We start from the raw sequence: 15897 nt of genomic DNA, 5'->3' as shown, positions 1-15897 counted from the left end.
TAAAACGTAGGCATAGTAGCATGCCGACTACTGAAACTATATCTGAGAAGTACTGTACAAAAAGAAAAGATGCAAAGTGGAAGAAACACACAACAACACAAGGATACTGAAACAGACAAACAAACGCAGATTCCCTACCCACAAGCCCACAACCTTTTGTATTCTATAGGACATATATGTATATATATATATATATATATATATATATATATATATATATATATATATAAAGATTTTAAGGGGATGCGGGTCCTTATGTATAACCCTTTGACCTATTGATTTAACAGAAAAAAGGAAACAAAAATCTTTATCACAGTGACTGACTTATACTAGAGCTAGTGCTCCAATCTCCATCTCTTTTTTATTTTTATACAGTGCACTGTGCAAAACCCTTTAGGCTTCACTGCTTAGATTCCTTTCTGTCAATGCAAAAGCAAAGTAAAAGAAAGAAAAGGTTTCTTTGTTTTCTCCACAGTCTCCAGTAGTCCAGCTATATATCTATGTATTCCCGTGGACCATCTTCCTCTTTTGTACTATATATACATACATACATACATATATATATATATATATATAAACTAAAGCATCTCTGAAACTCGAATCTTTTAGGACGAAGGGCCTCACCCTCCTCACACCCAACAACTGTACCACTGTCTCGCCCTTTTGCATGTAACCCCTTTTTTTCTTACTTTGTAGTTCGAGCTTCAAATTCTCATTTTTACCTTTCTGCAATAATCCTTTCAGAATATATCCCATTTATTTATTTTTATTTAAAAAAAAAAAAAAACACTTTTATTTTGACTTCATGAAATGATAGGAAAATAAATAATAATATGACAGAAACATTTTGTAAGTTTGTCATGATAATTTAATATTTTGACACATTCTTTCTATGATCAAGAATATATATTGTACAATCTCCTTATTTGAAGCATTAGAAAATGTGTGATTCTTTTATGAAAAAAGAAAAATTCTGAGTTTTGAGGATTCATTGATGGTACAAAACAACTAAGTAGGATAATATATGTAAGAAAAAAAAAAGTATGATTTATGACGGTACAAAATGAGCACACTTGTCGATGGCCTGATGGGTGTTTTCCAATTTCCACATCTCTGTGAATGAATGAAAAGTCCTCATCGATTCTGACTTAATATTAAAAAAAAAAAAATTGAACCCCATTTTTGTTTAAATTAATTAAGGATATGATTACATTAAACTAATTAACAAAGAACGCGGCAATAATTTCTTTATTTCTGACTTCTCACCTCGAATGGGTGCCTAGCCAAAAATACTACTATTTCAAAAAAATAAAATTAAAAATGCAATCATGATGTCTCTTTATAGTTTATGATAATAATTATGCACTTGTTGACCAAAACAAAAGCATACATTTTATATATTAGGATATGGTTCTATGAAATTGCACCGTTTCTATGTATTGATCCTTCAAGATTTCATCCATTAATTCTGCCTAATCAAATACCATTTTATAAGGCTAAATGAATTTCAATCTACAAAAATAATTTCTTAGTATAAAGTAATTAAAATGCTATTTATTATAATTTTTTATTAAAAAATTTAATGATTCTGATAATAATTAATAGACTACGTACATAATAATAAAATACAGCTTGATTAAATAACAAATTTCATTAAATCTATTTATTTCAATTAGGATTTCACAATATATAATCTTCAGGCATTTATTTAGATTCTTTTCTTTCTTACTAAAAGTTTAATATTTTAAAATTTAAATTGAAGAACTTAAATTTCATTCTGATGAAAAATTCATGCATTAATCTGTCAATAACATGAATTAAAAATAAATAAAATTGATGTAAGAAGAAGGCAGCAACATAATCAACAAAAAATTAATGCTGATTTGATTCCAGCAAGAACCTACCTCTATATATATATATATTATATGAAAGCTAATGGTAGATAAAATTATAAACAAAGCAATTAGTCAGCCATTCTCAAAGCATGAATTATCTTAAAACACGTCCCAATCATTACCAAATATTATTTTTTCTTGTGCATTGACCTTACCATTGGCACTCTCTATACTAGCTCCGCGGCTTCAATTAAGAAACCAGAAAACAAATGTAACAGCTAGAAGAAGAAAGAGAAAAGAAAAATAAGTGGTGGAGAATCAAAGATGAAGAAATAATTGTAAACTAAAACTGGCTAGCTAGTATCCCAATTTGTCACGCATTTCATGACCATTAATTCCACATACTCGATCTGAAAAAAAAACTTTCAAAATTAAGCACAAAGGAGTTTGTTTGAATTAAAAACTAGAACCATAGAAATCAATTAAGGGCCAAAGAGAAGAAATCCGATTCATGTAGAGCCATTTTCAGATCTATCAAAATGGAGAAGTTGGCCATTACATTTGGGGCAATCTTCAACCTGTTTTGGGACCATGAAGTACATGAGGCAGCTCTTGCAGCCAGCGACAACAAGGACGTGGTCTTCTCTCTGCACCCGATAATGCTCTCTTGAAGAAGATGAAGGAGAGGATTCTGATGACGACTCTTCACTGTCATATGAACTGTCATCTTCTGAGTAGAAATCCCCACTGTATTCTTGTGTTACCCGTGGATCTTCTTTGGCTTTCATTCCATTCCTCCAGTTTATATAATAAATCTCCCCTGTCTGCAAATACAAGCAAACCCTTAAAGAAATATTACAAATCTTCCACACTGGCCATTGATTTCAATATGAAAGAAAAAAAGAAGAGAACACTGAAACTTAATGGCTATAATCAAGAGAAAAGAAGATGTTTTTGTGTTGTCCATTAATTCAAAGGCTATAATACAATTAACAACCCCAGAAAGAAAAAATGAAAGAAAATGGGAATTGCTTGGTCCCCATCAAAGTAAAGGCAACCATAAAACTAGCTAATCAAACCCTGCAAATTATTTTCTTCCCTTCAATTTCCTTTGTTATTTTAACACCAACAATAATAAAAAAGAAACAAAATTTATCTGGTGGTCAAAGCTGGAAATTTCATTTCATCCCTTTTTCTTCCTTTAGAAGTGCAGACCAAAAAGGTTAATTAAGAAAGGAGAAAAATGTTACTCCATATTTAGGGTTTTTTTAATACCCTATTTTGATCTGGTTATTATTATGTGAGGCAGAAAAGGAAAGCGGAAAGCAGAAGCATTAAAAACAAAGAGCATTGAAGAAGAAAAGACATATATTTCCTCAGAAAGTAACAAAAGAAAACAAGAGATCTGCATTTATTGAAGCTATAAGAAAAGAAAGAGGCTTTTAAATTATTTTTCTTTTTAAAAAAGGTACCTTTAAATCTAGGCATTGTTCCCAATGGTAAGGGAGAGAGAGATGAGAGTTGAGCTCCAAGGTGGTGTCAGATGTGGGAAGCACATGATTTTGCTCAGGCGGTGGTGCTGCTTCTGCAACCGCATCATCTGAGCTCGACGACCTCTCTCCTTGTTCCCCTAAAACTCCCCTACTCTGCCGCTGCTGCTGTTGATGATGATTTAGCGAACAGTTTTGAAGAGACCTCTCCAAAGATGCAGTGATCGTAGCCATGTTTGGAGCTTTCATTACTTCACCCGCTAAAATCCTTCAATCTTCAACTACCATATACATATATATTCACAAACAGAAACATAAAATATAGAGATAGAGATTGAGAGAGAGGGAAAGAGAGAGAGAGAGAGAGAGAGAGAGTCTTCAGGGTTTGAGATTTTGAAGGAACAAAATTAGAGAGAGATGTGGATGATCAGTGGGTAGGAAAAAAAAAAAAAAAGACAAAAAGTTGTGGGCGTCACACTCACACCAAGTAAAATGTGCTGCGCGTGGAAATCTCACACGGAAAGACCCTGGGTGGGCCCAAACACTGTATCGGCGGGGAACCAGTGTGGGTGGGGGGAATACATTTGGTCTCACTGTCCAGTAATGGAGTGGGTGATGACACGCGCAGTCAAGGGAGCGTGATGATTAGCAGAATAATTAAAAATTAATTTTTATTTATTAGGTTGTAAAAACGCGGTTGCCAAAAAGAATGCCGGAACTTTCTTTGACCGTTTTGAAGAACTTCGATTTTTTTTTTTTTAATTTTTATTTTATTATTACTAGACATTCCATCAACACCTGTATACTTTTCTTCTACTCCTCATCTACCTACTACTACTACTAATTACTATTTTGATTTAAACGTAAATCGGGTTAATTTTGGTTAAGAACTGTAGATTTGAATCAGCCAATTAAGGGCTTAGTTCAAAGGTGAAGGTCTCTAACCCCTTTGAAGGTCTCTAACCCCAATTTAAGGTGCAAAACCATTGAATATGGCTAATTTCGAATTTGACCCAGTCGATTTAATAAGTGTAGAATATGGATGAACTTTTAACTTCCTTGCTAGCATAAGAATTTTGGCGTTTCAAGCACCTATGTTCATATATAAATCGAATCATAGTTTGACTTGAAATTGAAATCAAATTATTTTAATTTGAATTGAAATGAAACAGAAATCAATTAAATTGAATGGATTAAAATCAATTTTGAATTGAATTAATTGGTGTTGACCAGACAAGTTGATTTGATCACAAACTATATGTATTTTAAATGTAAGTACATTTTAAAAAAAATTCGTGATTGGTTGGCATTACCTTCTTGCCATATTATGATTATTATTCAGAAAGTCAAGTAATTAATATGGTGGAACTACACAACACACAATTTCTAAATCAAAGAAAGAATTTTAGTAATAAACAATTTCCTTTCTTGGCTACATTCATACAAAGAATTATTTTTATACATTCATTGTTTTTATGTATTATTAAGTAAATGTATTAATAATTTTTATGCTAGATTCTACAAAGTATAATGCTCCTTTTTTTAATATTAATAGCTTTTGGAGTTGAGTTTAGCCTAATCTATTCTTTTTATATGATAGTATTAGAGTTGATACATATAAAAATATCCAACTGATAAATTGATGACACGTGGACCTATGGTAACTACTATTTTCGTATATACAAAGTATCATGCTCATATACGAAAAGTAATGATCCTTACCCGAGCAGATATGGAGTTCGTCTAAATCCATTTTACCAACCGATCACAAAATCATTCAAAAAGATTACTCGAATGCTATTAAGATTGATCCTTTTAAGGTAGCTCCTGAATAAAGGCTGAACGAAAAATTGAAAAGTGAAATATGACAAGGAGTCATACCATAAAACATTGTGAGATATGATCAGTGCTACGATTGAGCATTCGGTTTAAACTGAACTGAATCGAACTATCAAAATCAAATTAACCGAATTGTCATATTTTAGAAACTGAATTGAACCAAACCGTCCAAATTCGGTTTGAACCCATCGATTTTTGAACTTTAATGGGTTTTTTATTTATACTTAATTTTTAAATTATTTAGTCTGATTTTAATCTTAATTTGAACCTAATAACCATTAATCAATAAAATTAAAAAAATTATAAAAATACATATAATATATAGATTTTCTATAAAAATAAAGTAATTTAAAAATTAATAAATAATCAAAATTTTTAAAATCTAAAATTGAACCAAATCGAATTACCTTAAAAACTGAATTAAATTACCGAATTAGGACTGTTCGGATTGATTTATTACTTTTGATAGACAAGGAAATTGTTCCAAAACAAAGAATACATACGAAAGAAGTTAATCTTAAGGACAGGGACTTTGAAAAACGATCGAAGGTTGTCTTTTGATTGTGTAGTTATCATCGGATGATCACCAAAATTCAATAGTAGATAAACTAGACAAGCAGAAGCAAACAAACTTGCCAATAAGAGTAGTCAACAGGCCAAATGTATTGGGGGAGCCGCCTCCACTGTTACACAAACATTCTATTATAATAATGGTAATAATAATAATAATAATTAAATTTTATTTTAAACTATTTAAAATTAAATACATGAAATTTTTCATAATCCAATTTTATTTAAAATACTGTTAAAAAATATTATAAAAATATTAAATTTATGTGAGAAAATAAGTCATTAATAATATAATTTTGTAAAAAAAAAAAAAAAAGGTGCTTCTCCCGTCGGGGATGTGAAACCTTGTGGAATCTATTCTGAAGTATTGTCAGCCTCTGCCTCTGACACCATTCCATCACTCTTTTGTGGGTGTGTGTGTGTGCGCGCAGTGAGTCTGCACTAATATTCCCTTTTGGTCAGGCCTTACCAGCTGTGAGTACCATCACCCTTCTGTTATATTTATTTGAGAGAGGTTGGTTACACTTGAAATTTTACCCGAAAACTTTCATCACGTTTTTAATTTTTATTATACCTTATTTAATTCTTGAAAAATTTTATAATCGTTTAATTGAATGAATTTTAATTTATTTATCATTCACAATTCCTGTTTCTTGGTAGAATTTATCCTAAACATCTCTAGATATGGTGGAATTGCTGTTAGGTAGAATGACTTTCTATGGTGAATAGTGTCATTTTTTAATGTTTAATTTATTTTATTTTTATTATATTTTTTTAATCACATTTTTAATAACTCATCGACTCTTTATAATCACTATGGCCATCAACAGTGATTTATTACATCAAGAATTTTCGTCTACAAAGAATAAATGAAATAGGCTCAGACTCTTCTTCTCATCAATCATAAGCATGTCGCCGTCTCTGCACTATGGAACGGAGCCAGCTTAATAGAAATGGGTCTAGCCTAGTCCATTGGGTTGCCTATAAATTTTCCTGAACTGGACAGGAATCTGTCTGGCTTGCAAAATAGCCGATTGTGGACATATGAATTATGAGCCCAATCTACCCTGGATTTTTCAGGACTAGGCTTGAGACCAAGTTGGCAACCCTAGATGGCTCATTGGCTCAGGATATGAGAGTCTAGAACTTCGACTTTCTGTAGGCAAAAGTTGAATTGAATTTTCCTTTTTTTGGACTAATGGGGGAGACATGTCGAAGTGGAAGCTTCCTCGTTCATTCCAATTTGGATTTTTAAGAATTTTCTGTTATGGAAAATTTTTATCGTTTTCCTTTTGCATCTTGACTCAACATTGATGAAGACCTTGGTCACAGGCATTAACAGTGAGAGGTGAAGAATGCAGCTTCCTGGTTCGTGCCTTCCAAGTCAATTCTCTGGAAAGAAAACGACATTTCGTTTGTTTCAAGAAATAATTATTAATTTCTTATGCACACAAACCAATCATATTTAGAGCCTGCCTTGAACGTCAATAACTTTGCTTAATTATAAAACGCGGCTTTATTTTCTTTGTTCTTCCCACCTCCATCGGTCAATCAACATCCTATTGTTCATTAATTCATTTGAAGAATCAATCTTGCCTCCTCCGTCTGTCTCCAATCCAAGAAAAGCTTCACAAAAGCATAAGCAATGGGCCAAAAAGATGAGCCTGCCATCGGGGTTCCTTACTACGCCGGCCAGAACCCGTACCAAGCCGGAGCCATCCCACCAAACGCTGTCTTCGGCGATCCAAAGGGAATTCCGATTCAACAGACGATGTATCGGGACACTCCTGCTCCGTTTAACTGCACTTTCTGTGGTAATTCTGGACTTACTGTCGTCAGGTAAATTTATTCTCCATGCCAATCCCTCTTGTCACCCTTCTTGATCGATCATGTTTCATCAATTTTGACGAATTTTGCGATTCTATTTGGGTATTAAATGTTAGAAATGCAAGTTTTTATTATAGAGGCAATTAAGGTTTTCTTTTAGAGCAAAATTTTTGGAATAGTTAAGAAAATGACACTCCTTTTTTCACTGAAATTTTTTAGTTGTGAATTGTGATGATGTCTCAGTATTGAGGATTATACACACCATTGTTGCCTGATTGATAGCCATTGGCTTGGCTTGAAATCCTTGCCTTCTTTTAATCAGGGTACGAAAAGTTGGGGAAAAAGGTTTTTTTTTTGGGGGGTTATAATTTTGGTAAACAGGAATTAGTGGATTATGATTCGTTCTTGTGGGATTTGCTAGATGTGATTCTTAAAGAAGAAAAATGCAAATTTTGCTTTGGCTTGATTGTTAGATGCTGACATTATCAAGTAGTAGGAGCTAGAGGTGTGTGATGATGCAATTTTGAGACCAGAAGAACGGATTAGCTGCTTTTGAACTTGTTACACTCTTCCTTTTTGTTAGAGTTCCTTTGAATTGAGAAGGATTTCTTAAGATATGGGATGTTGAAGTATTGACATTTGGAGCAGAGCAGTCATCAGAACGTTCCGGTTGTTCCTATGTGAATGTTGCAGGGATCTTCAATATGCTTTCTCAGCATTTGTTGTCGACCTTGTTTTGTTTAACACATAGATTGAGAACCTGCTTATATTGTAAGGGTTTGTTTTTTCTTCTTATTTCATTAACTTTGCATTAGGAAAAATTCTGTACAGGGCCAGATTTTGGTATCATTCGTATCTTTAATTGAACCAATACCATCAATATGGCTTTAGGGCACATATGTATGAAGTCCTTGTCTCTTTCTTTGACATATGAAGATCCAAAAAACAGGTGAAATTATTAGATGGCATAAGCTTACATTTCGTCTCTTCTCATAAATTTTGATTTGGGTCATCTCTTGAATTTTACTGCCAAAGTACTACTGTTAGAGGAAGAAGTGTATGAGCACTTTAATGAACAAAGAATGGCTGATTATCATCTAAGTTCTGAGATAATTTCTCTCATTTCGAATTTTCTTTTGTTTTTTTTTTTTTTTTTGTTTTCTTGTCCTTGTCATGTGGACTGACATTTTCTCCCTTTAATCTACAATATAGATCAAAACCTAGTCTGGCAGCTGTTGTCGGTTGTATGATGCCATTTATGCTTGGAATATGCTTTCTTTGCCCTTCGATGGACTGTCTCTGGCATAAATATCACTATTGCCCAAGCTGCAAAGAAAAAGTAAGTAGTCTTACCTGTCATTTTTATCATCTCCCCCTCTTTTGAATCCTTGGCATCTTTGATTGAAGCTTCAACATAACTGTTTATTCTGGTTCTGTTCTAGATTGCGGACTTTGAGAAACCAGATCCTTGTTTAGTCATGGATCCTCCCCAGTGGACACAGCAGAGCTTTGCATTGCCTGCATGAGCTGATTATTTTCTACTGTTCTTGGATGAAATTATATGCTTGTCCTGTGCCTTGCCATTTTTTTTGCTGTACTTCCGAGTTACCTAGTGTGAGCAAGGAATTGAATTGTAAAGAGAGACTGGTGGTAGTACATATATATTTTTAGAATGGTGTGATCTGCTGTCTATAATTTCTGAAAAAGGCATTTTATTAAGTGTTCTTTTTTTTTTTCTTGGGGGCTAAATGCTTGTTCTTGTTGCTGCAGTCCTTAGATTTATGAGTTAATTTCCATGCTTATTGTTAATATGAATCGTTCATGGGCCAGAAATAGGCTTCATTATTACAAGCACGAAACGAGCTTGTTTGATTTATAAATGCTTGGAACCCACCCACATCTTCTAATCTTGGTATGTATGTACGGTAACATCTGAGCAAAATTGAAGTTATAAAGGGGCCTTCTTTAATTAATTCTTTACTTTTTCTAAATGGGTTGCACTGTATTCATTAAGATTTAGATGTGATATTTTCTAATGGGGATTTCAGACTTTTATTACTAAAATGTCTTCTTAGATAGAATAATATAATAAATAAAACAATAAAGCACTTTATTTTTTAAATTAGCGGATCGTAGTTTCTTGATAGATATTCATATGATACTCAGACAAAATTTCAACGTTTGTTTCTCCACAATGATGATAAAGCTTATCACTCGCGGCAAAGTAAGCTTAGACCTTCAAGAATTCAAGAATATTTCTTTTAGAATAGCCAAACGATCATGCAATGGAAGATGATTGAAATCCGCCATGAAAAGATAAGAGCTCGTCTCACTAGCTAAGGAGACTGCCTATAAACCAGATACAAATTCTATACCTTAATTGGTTAATTGCCTTATTTTCATGCAAGTTGATGAAAAACCTACAGGCTAGTCATCCTTGGCTACCAAACGAGACTTTTCATCATCATGAAGAACATCTCCTTCCTCTCTTATTTTTCTAGTTGGGATGCTCAAATGCGCAATTCTGTCTCTCTTGCCTCTATTTAAAGGAACCCATGTTTGTCATTACTGGCCTTAACCTGTTGCATCATCCAATCATCTTGGTTCTTATCGTGGAATATATATGTTCTTGTTAGGAACATTTTTGCATGGACAAGCCAAAGGCATTTCCAGTGCCAATATAGATGTATATGCGGGGTATTCTTTGTCAAATTATAATTAACAGAGAACATAATCTTCCAAGAAAATATCTGGGTTTTGTTAAACTTGGGAAATATAAGTTGTTCAACTTGATGGGTGTTTTGTTATATTCCACTCTGCATATATAGGTCAGTTTCCTTCTTATATATATATTATACCACGCGTCAAGCTTACATATTGGCATTTTTGAAGGCCCACTAATTAAGGAAAGGAAAGTTATATTTGAATAAATTATATTATATATGCATTATTGGAATTGGAATTATGTTGTTTTCGTCCTTTTTTTTTTTTCTTAACATTAAATAAATTTGATAAATATTAAAATTACAGAGGAATTATTTTTGATATTTAAGAAACATTCATTAAAAAAAATCAATTAAAATTAAGATTCGGGATAGGCACGCAGATGCTGCTGCAGCAAAAGGCAGTAGATGGATGATTAAGCAAAGCGGATTGGACTTTGTGGGGTTCAGAAATATTTAGTTTATCTTGGAAGGGCAAAACTGCAAAAAGATCATTTTTGATTTAGTATATAAAAAATTAAAATAAATAAATAAAGAAAATCCATGGAAGCTGGAGCTTGAAAGGAGAAAGACGTCATGGATGACGACGAATGAGTGAGACCTCCGGAGCAGCAAAATATTTTCTCCTTTTTGCACCATGATCATATAATGCTTAAACAGCAAAATATTTATAATACTCTAAAATTTTAAAATATTATATAATACATTTTAATTTTTATAAATTTTTATAATTTTTATAAAAATAAAATTAAAATATTTTTTGTTATATTGATATAATGATTTATTGATTAAAATTTAAAAAATATTTTAATTTTATTTTTATAAAAATTATAAAAATTTATAAAAATTAAAATTTATTATATAATATTTTAAAAATTTAAAATTATAATTTTTTTTAATAGAATTCAAGAGTAAAACAAGTATTCATCTTTTTCTAAAAGTAATTTGGTTAAAGAGAGCTTTCAAATTGTTAGTTTCGAATTTATTTAAATCTAATTTCTTTTTAAGATATTAGTAATTTTAGAAAATATCTTTTTGATAAAAAAAAATACTATATCATGTGAAAATTAGGAATTTAAAATTTTTTTTAAAAAAGTATATATACACGTGCAACTCGTTACAAATATTTACTGGGGAGGAGTTGCTAATTGTCCCACTAATCACATTTAAAAAAAAAAATAAGAAGAAAAGCGTCATGTGCGTTTTCTATTTCTGATCCAATTATTACCGATTCAATACCGCTGCCCGTACCTGCATCTGCGATCTCGCTGACCATTAATGCTCCGTTGATTTCCATGACCATCCATTCGAGTCAAAGCATCTAACGGCCAAGAGAAATAAACAAATGCACTCAATGCACCAGAGTTTATAATGATAGATATTTATGCCATCTGAGCTTAGCGGAAGAGGGAATGGTAAAAAGATATTTTGCTATTTTGCAGAAAAGGGCTCCATTTTTTACAAATTTGTCAGTATGCGTCTTTCCTTGATTCCATCCAATTAACAGCCGCTACTTCCCAGAAACTGTACCAAAAGGCGAAAAATGTCTCTCAGTCTCATAGCATAACCTTTCTCTTCATTTCTAGGGCTTTTCAAGCTACATCTAACATGGGGAGCCCCAAATCGGATACTAAACGGACCGTTTCCTGCGATTTCTGCAGCGACCAGGTAGCTGTTCTCTACTGCCGAGCGGATTCTGCCAAGCTTTGCCTCTTCTGTGACCAGCATGTGCACTCCGCTAACCTTCTCTCCCGGAAGCATCTCCGTTCCCAGATCTGCGATAACTGCAGTTCCGAGCCCGTTTCCGTTCGTTGCGAGACTGATAATTTGGTGCTCTGCCGGGAATGCGATTGGGATGCCCATGGTAGTTGCTCTGTTTCCGCTTCCCACGATCGAACACCAATTGAAGGATTCTCTGGATGTCCATCTGCGCTAGAGCTCGCCTCAATCTGGGGATTCGATCTTCAGGAGAAGAAATTGGACAAGGAGTCTTCCGTGCCGTTGATTCAGAGCTGGAGCGGCTGTGGGGTCCAGGATATGTTGATGCAAATCGAGCCATGGGTGTGTAGATCTAGTGGTGGAGTGAGCTATATGGATTCGATGGTGCCTAATGATAAAGCCATGGTTTATGGGAATGGGAGCAATGTAGAGATGGTGACGGTGTCGAAGAGGAAGCAGATTCCGAGTTGTGGGAAGTACAAACAAGTGATATTTAAGCAGTTGATGGGTTTGTTGAAAAGAAATATGATTACCGGCGACGGTGGTGGCGGAGAGAATTTGATGCCGGAAACGCCGAGTAGGAACGGTTGGCACGGGAATGTGGAGGCACCTGATTTTGTGAATGGAAATGATGGAGTTACTGGCGCTAACGGTGCGAGTTCTACAGTTCCTCAGCAACCGTTGCAGGAACAGGCGCCTTTCACATCCTTCATCATGTTGCCGTCACCGATGGATCTGAAACCTAGTGGTCGTGTAGTTGGCGACAATATAATGTGGGGTGGCAATGCCAGTGCCCAGGGTACCCAGGTAACTTTGGGTCACCATAATTGTCCCAATTTTTTAAAACCTGCTTTGCATAGGAGGTGCATTTCCATCTCGCTTCCTGTAGGGGCGTTGCCGGGGAAAAGAGTGTTTTTCTTTTTTCACGGCACTAGTTTATCTTGCTCTTTCCTTTGTGTGGTTGCTTTTGCTTTCGTCAAATTGAGAGTTCAACCATTGGCAAAAAAATCAAATGTTGTGATTTTTGAAGAATGCTGCACCTTCTCTATGTGAAATTGTTGTGATTTTGGATTCTGGTGGTCAAAGGATTTTTCTTTAAGTTAATTAGAAAATCGGTGATAAAGCTGTTATCTTTAACCCTGTGTTGCATTTCATTTGAGTGTGTTCCTGTGTTTTGGATTATCTGGAACTTCCATTTTAGGAAATGTTCGTCCTAACGCAAAGGTTATTTTTTTTTATTACCTTGCTATTACTGATTACAGAGTAGTTTTCTTATGCGGAAATAAATAATGTTAGAAAAGAAAGATGTGACTCACCAACAATAATACCAGTAGTGCTATTGGCTTGCAGATATGGGATTTTAATTTAGGACGATTGAGGACTCAAGAAGAATATGACCAGTTAGAAGTTAGTGATGCAGGGTTCATGATCAAGAATATTGGTGAACTTATGAAAGAAACTTCATTGAGTAACACAAAAATGTTGGGAGATTTGTACCATCTGGATTGCCTTATTGCACATGATGATATGACATTGTTTAATGTAAGCCCTTTTTCTATTAAATTATACAGTTGTGTGAAATCTTATGTCTCAGAAGTTCTTGTAGTTTTTACTGGTATTTTGTATTTTGTGGCATAAGTTAATAGGTCGTTACAAGGTGACAGTCCGCTAGTTTTTATTGTGGATTGCAAAATCTAGGGAGTTTTGAATTGCTAAATCTGTAAAAGCTATAATTTTTTTGGTTAGTTCTTAAGAATGACATTACCAAATGTAATCTAACACGAGTTATTCTTTTTTTTTTTTTTAATGAACAGTTTGATATCTGCATGCAGATCTAATTAGTTAGTTTATTTCATACTTTCTATTATTTTGCATATGCTAGTGATCCAGGTATAATCAGACAGTTCAATTCCAGTTTTCAGTTATGATGAACATATGGCTTATATTTGATGATATCTGAGGCAACTTCAATGTTCATGTGTTTGATATAAATATATATATTTTTTTGAATAAACTGTAATCATTCCTTCTCAACCTTCTTGTTCTTGAATCCTGTACCATGTGATTTATTGCCTATTTATGCCTATCTATCCTTATGCAATATGGATCTCAGTTTGCTCTATTCTTGTGTTGCTTTCAATCTGCAGAACAACTCAAATAACCCAACGGCCAGCCAGGATCCAGCAACATCTGAGAGCAACAACCTACCTATAGCAAGGCATTCATCAGGCTCAACTTTTGGTAAGCTGAAAAGCTGCAGTGGTGGCAAAGATGTCCAGTTCATGGAACAGAAAATTCTTGTTAGAGGTGACAGTGTGAGAACAATGCCTGCAACGGAGGTTGATACTGAGCTGCTGGCAAAGAACAGAGGCACTGCCATGCAGCGTTACAAGGAGAAGAAAAAAACCCGGAGGTTTGTCCTCATTTTGTATCTCAGTTCTGGTTTACCAAGGGTTTTTTTTTTTTCTTTTTTATTTTTTTTTAAATTAGAAAAGCACATGCAATGCTAGCAGTATATTAATGTGCTAGTTTTTCAAGTTTTATGTTCTGAATTGCCAAAAGTTGTTTTGTATAGATATGATAAGCACATACGATATGAATCGAGAAAGGCGAGAGCTGATACTAGGAAGCGAGTAAAGGGCCGATTTGTGAAGGCTAGTGCAGCTCCTGATGGGTGAAATCATGCTTTAGATAGAGCTCCTTGCTCTGGTTGTAAATAGTATCGACAATCCTTCCATAGCAAATGTATAATTCAGTAGTCCTTGTTTCTTATTATTATTATTATCAATGTGTTGAAGCATGAATGTGTTCATGCACCCATGCTCATCCTCTCCCTATATGCAGTTCCATTTGATGTTTAGGCCTATTTACTTGTAACAGCAGAAATGGCAGTGGCCAATGAGAAGAAGAGCTGGTGACTTAGCAGGCAGGATGTGATATGATGGTAGGTTTATGGTAACAGCTTATCCTTCACCCAGCCTGATTAACAGCTTAACATGGTATGACATCGGTCAATTGTTTTTAGGTCCCGAGGGAAACAGAAATGATTAGGTCAGGTTGTGTTTCTTTCATGTAAAGTTATTGTAATCTCGCGGCTTTGATAACAAATTCCACTGGATTCGTGACAACACCCCCCTCCCAGGGATTTTGGTTGCTTGTAACTTAATTTTGCCTACACCCGGTTCGTAATTTTATTGCTAGATTTCAGAGAAACAAAAATATAATGAAGATAGAGCACCTGATTATTAGTTTTACACTGGATCTCATTTGGATGGGGCTATCGTATGAGTTTTCCCATGCCAACCAGGTAGACCTGGCCGCAGGCTGGAACCGCCATTTTGATTTGGGCATTATCATTTTCAGTTATTATTTATTCTAATGTGAAAAAAGCCCAAATATAAATTTAATATCGGATTGGTTTAAGTTCAGGTTAAAGGGACGGGTTGGAAGGAGGGGGGGGGGGGGGGGTGGGGTTGGTGGGGTTTGGTTTGTTGGGGAAAGAGGCTGAAGCCGGCCTCCTCTATTCCAGTTCTGGACCGATTCATCAACCGAAATAATTGATCCAATCCGATCTCGAATTTGATTCAAACCAATGCCGGTTTGATTTACGATTTGAACTGGCCTGTGGCGGGTCTACAACCAGGTTCTTTGCTTCTGAAGGGAAAGGATAATTAGTTTTAAAGTTGTAGTGGATTGCAATTTACAAGGTATGGGCATCAGGTATCGTACGTGTAGATAGTTTTGACAACACTAATATTTTCTCCTGAAAGCCTGGTTTTGTGGCAGGATAAATAGCTCTCAAATTTGCTTCGGCATTGCCAAGTAGGTAAACTAGCTCTCAAATTCCTTGAGCTCTGAGATATGTTATTGATGAATTGAATTGATTTCTATACA

General features: G+C 34.4%; 3 protein-coding genes across 4 annotated transcripts; 2 read left to right on the top strand and 1 right to left on the bottom strand.

Annotated features, from left to right (window-relative positions):
- Positions 1-2160: 2160 nt before the first annotated feature.
- LOC110659434 (protein CURLY FLAG LEAF 1) lies at positions 2161-3745 on the bottom strand. The gene is made up of 2 exons (XM_021817368.2): positions 3308-3745; positions 2161-2659 (listed from the first exon to the last, which is right to left on the bottom strand). Exons 1-2 carry the CDS (start codon positions 3572-3574, stop codon positions 2345-2347), a joined length of 582 nt encoding a protein of 193 aa, XP_021673060.1. The 5' UTR covers positions 3575-3745; the 3' UTR covers positions 2161-2344.
- A 3149-nt stretch (positions 3746-6894) lies between these two features.
- Positions 6895-9296, top strand: LOC110659433 (GSH-induced LITAF domain protein). Its single transcript, XM_021817366.2, has 3 exons — positions 6895-7573; positions 8774-8900; positions 9004-9296. The coding sequence occupies exons 1-3, from the start codon at positions 7380-7382 to the stop codon at positions 9085-9087; spliced, it is 405 nt and encodes a 134-aa protein (XP_021673058.1). The 5' UTR covers positions 6895-7379; the 3' UTR covers positions 9088-9296.
- Positions 9297-11718: 2422 nt separating this feature from the next.
- Positions 11719-14823, top strand: LOC110659432 (zinc finger protein CONSTANS-LIKE 14). 2 transcript variants are annotated; one of them, XM_021817364.2, is made up of 4 exons: positions 11731-12810; positions 13354-13545; positions 14151-14416; positions 14579-14823. In XM_021817364.2, exons 1-4 carry the CDS (start codon positions 11893-11895, stop codon positions 14679-14681), a joined length of 1479 nt encoding a protein of 492 aa, XP_021673056.2. In that variant the 5' UTR covers positions 11731-11892; the 3' UTR covers positions 14682-14823. The 2 variants fall into 2 exon arrangements, with proteins under 2 accessions (XP_021673057.2, XP_021673056.2); XM_021817365.2 differs by lacking the exon at positions 13354-13545 and having other exon boundaries at positions 11719-12810.
- Positions 14824-15897: the final 1074 nt, after the last annotated feature.

Source organism: Hevea brasiliensis, chromosome 3 (genome assembly GCF_030052815.1).
Source record: "Hevea brasiliensis isolate MT/VB/25A 57/8 chromosome 3, ASM3005281v1, whole genome shotgun sequence".
Taxonomy (NCBI): Eukaryota; Viridiplantae; Streptophyta; class Magnoliopsida; order Malpighiales; family Euphorbiaceae; genus Hevea; species Hevea brasiliensis.
This window is presented reverse-complemented; position numbering and strand designations above follow the sequence as displayed.

Excerpts from the sequence above, each read along its gene's own strand:
- LOC110659434 (XM_021817368.2), bottom strand. The coding sequence starts at position 3,574 with ATGAAAGCTCCAAACATGGCTACGATCACTGCATCTTTGGAGAGGTCT. Across the intron at positions 2,660-3,307 it reads AACAATGCCTAGATTTAAAG|ACAGGGGAGATTTATTATAT; the intron begins GTACCTTTTTTA and ends TTGTATTTGCAG.
- LOC110659432 (XM_021817364.2), top strand. The coding sequence starts at position 11,893 with ATGGGGAGCCCCAAATCGGATACTAAACGGACCGTTTCCTGCGATTTC. Across the intron at positions 13,546-14,150 it reads ATGATATGACATTGTTTAAT|AACAACTCAAATAACCCAAC; the intron begins GTAAGCCCTTTT and ends TTCAATCTGCAG. Across the intron at positions 14,417-14,578 it reads GAGAAGAAAAAAACCCGGAG|ATATGATAAGCACATACGAT; the intron begins GTTTGTCCTCAT and ends TGTTTTGTATAG.
- LOC110659433 (XM_021817366.2), top strand. The coding sequence starts at position 7,380 with ATGGGCCAAAAAGATGAGCCTGCCATCGGGGTTCCTTACTACGCCGGC. Across the intron at positions 7,574-8,773 it reads TCTGGACTTACTGTCGTCAG|ATCAAAACCTAGTCTGGCAG; the intron begins GTAAATTTATTC and ends TCTACAATATAG. Across the intron at positions 8,901-9,003 it reads GCCCAAGCTGCAAAGAAAAA|ATTGCGGACTTTGAGAAACC; the intron begins GTAAGTAGTCTT and ends GTTCTGTTCTAG.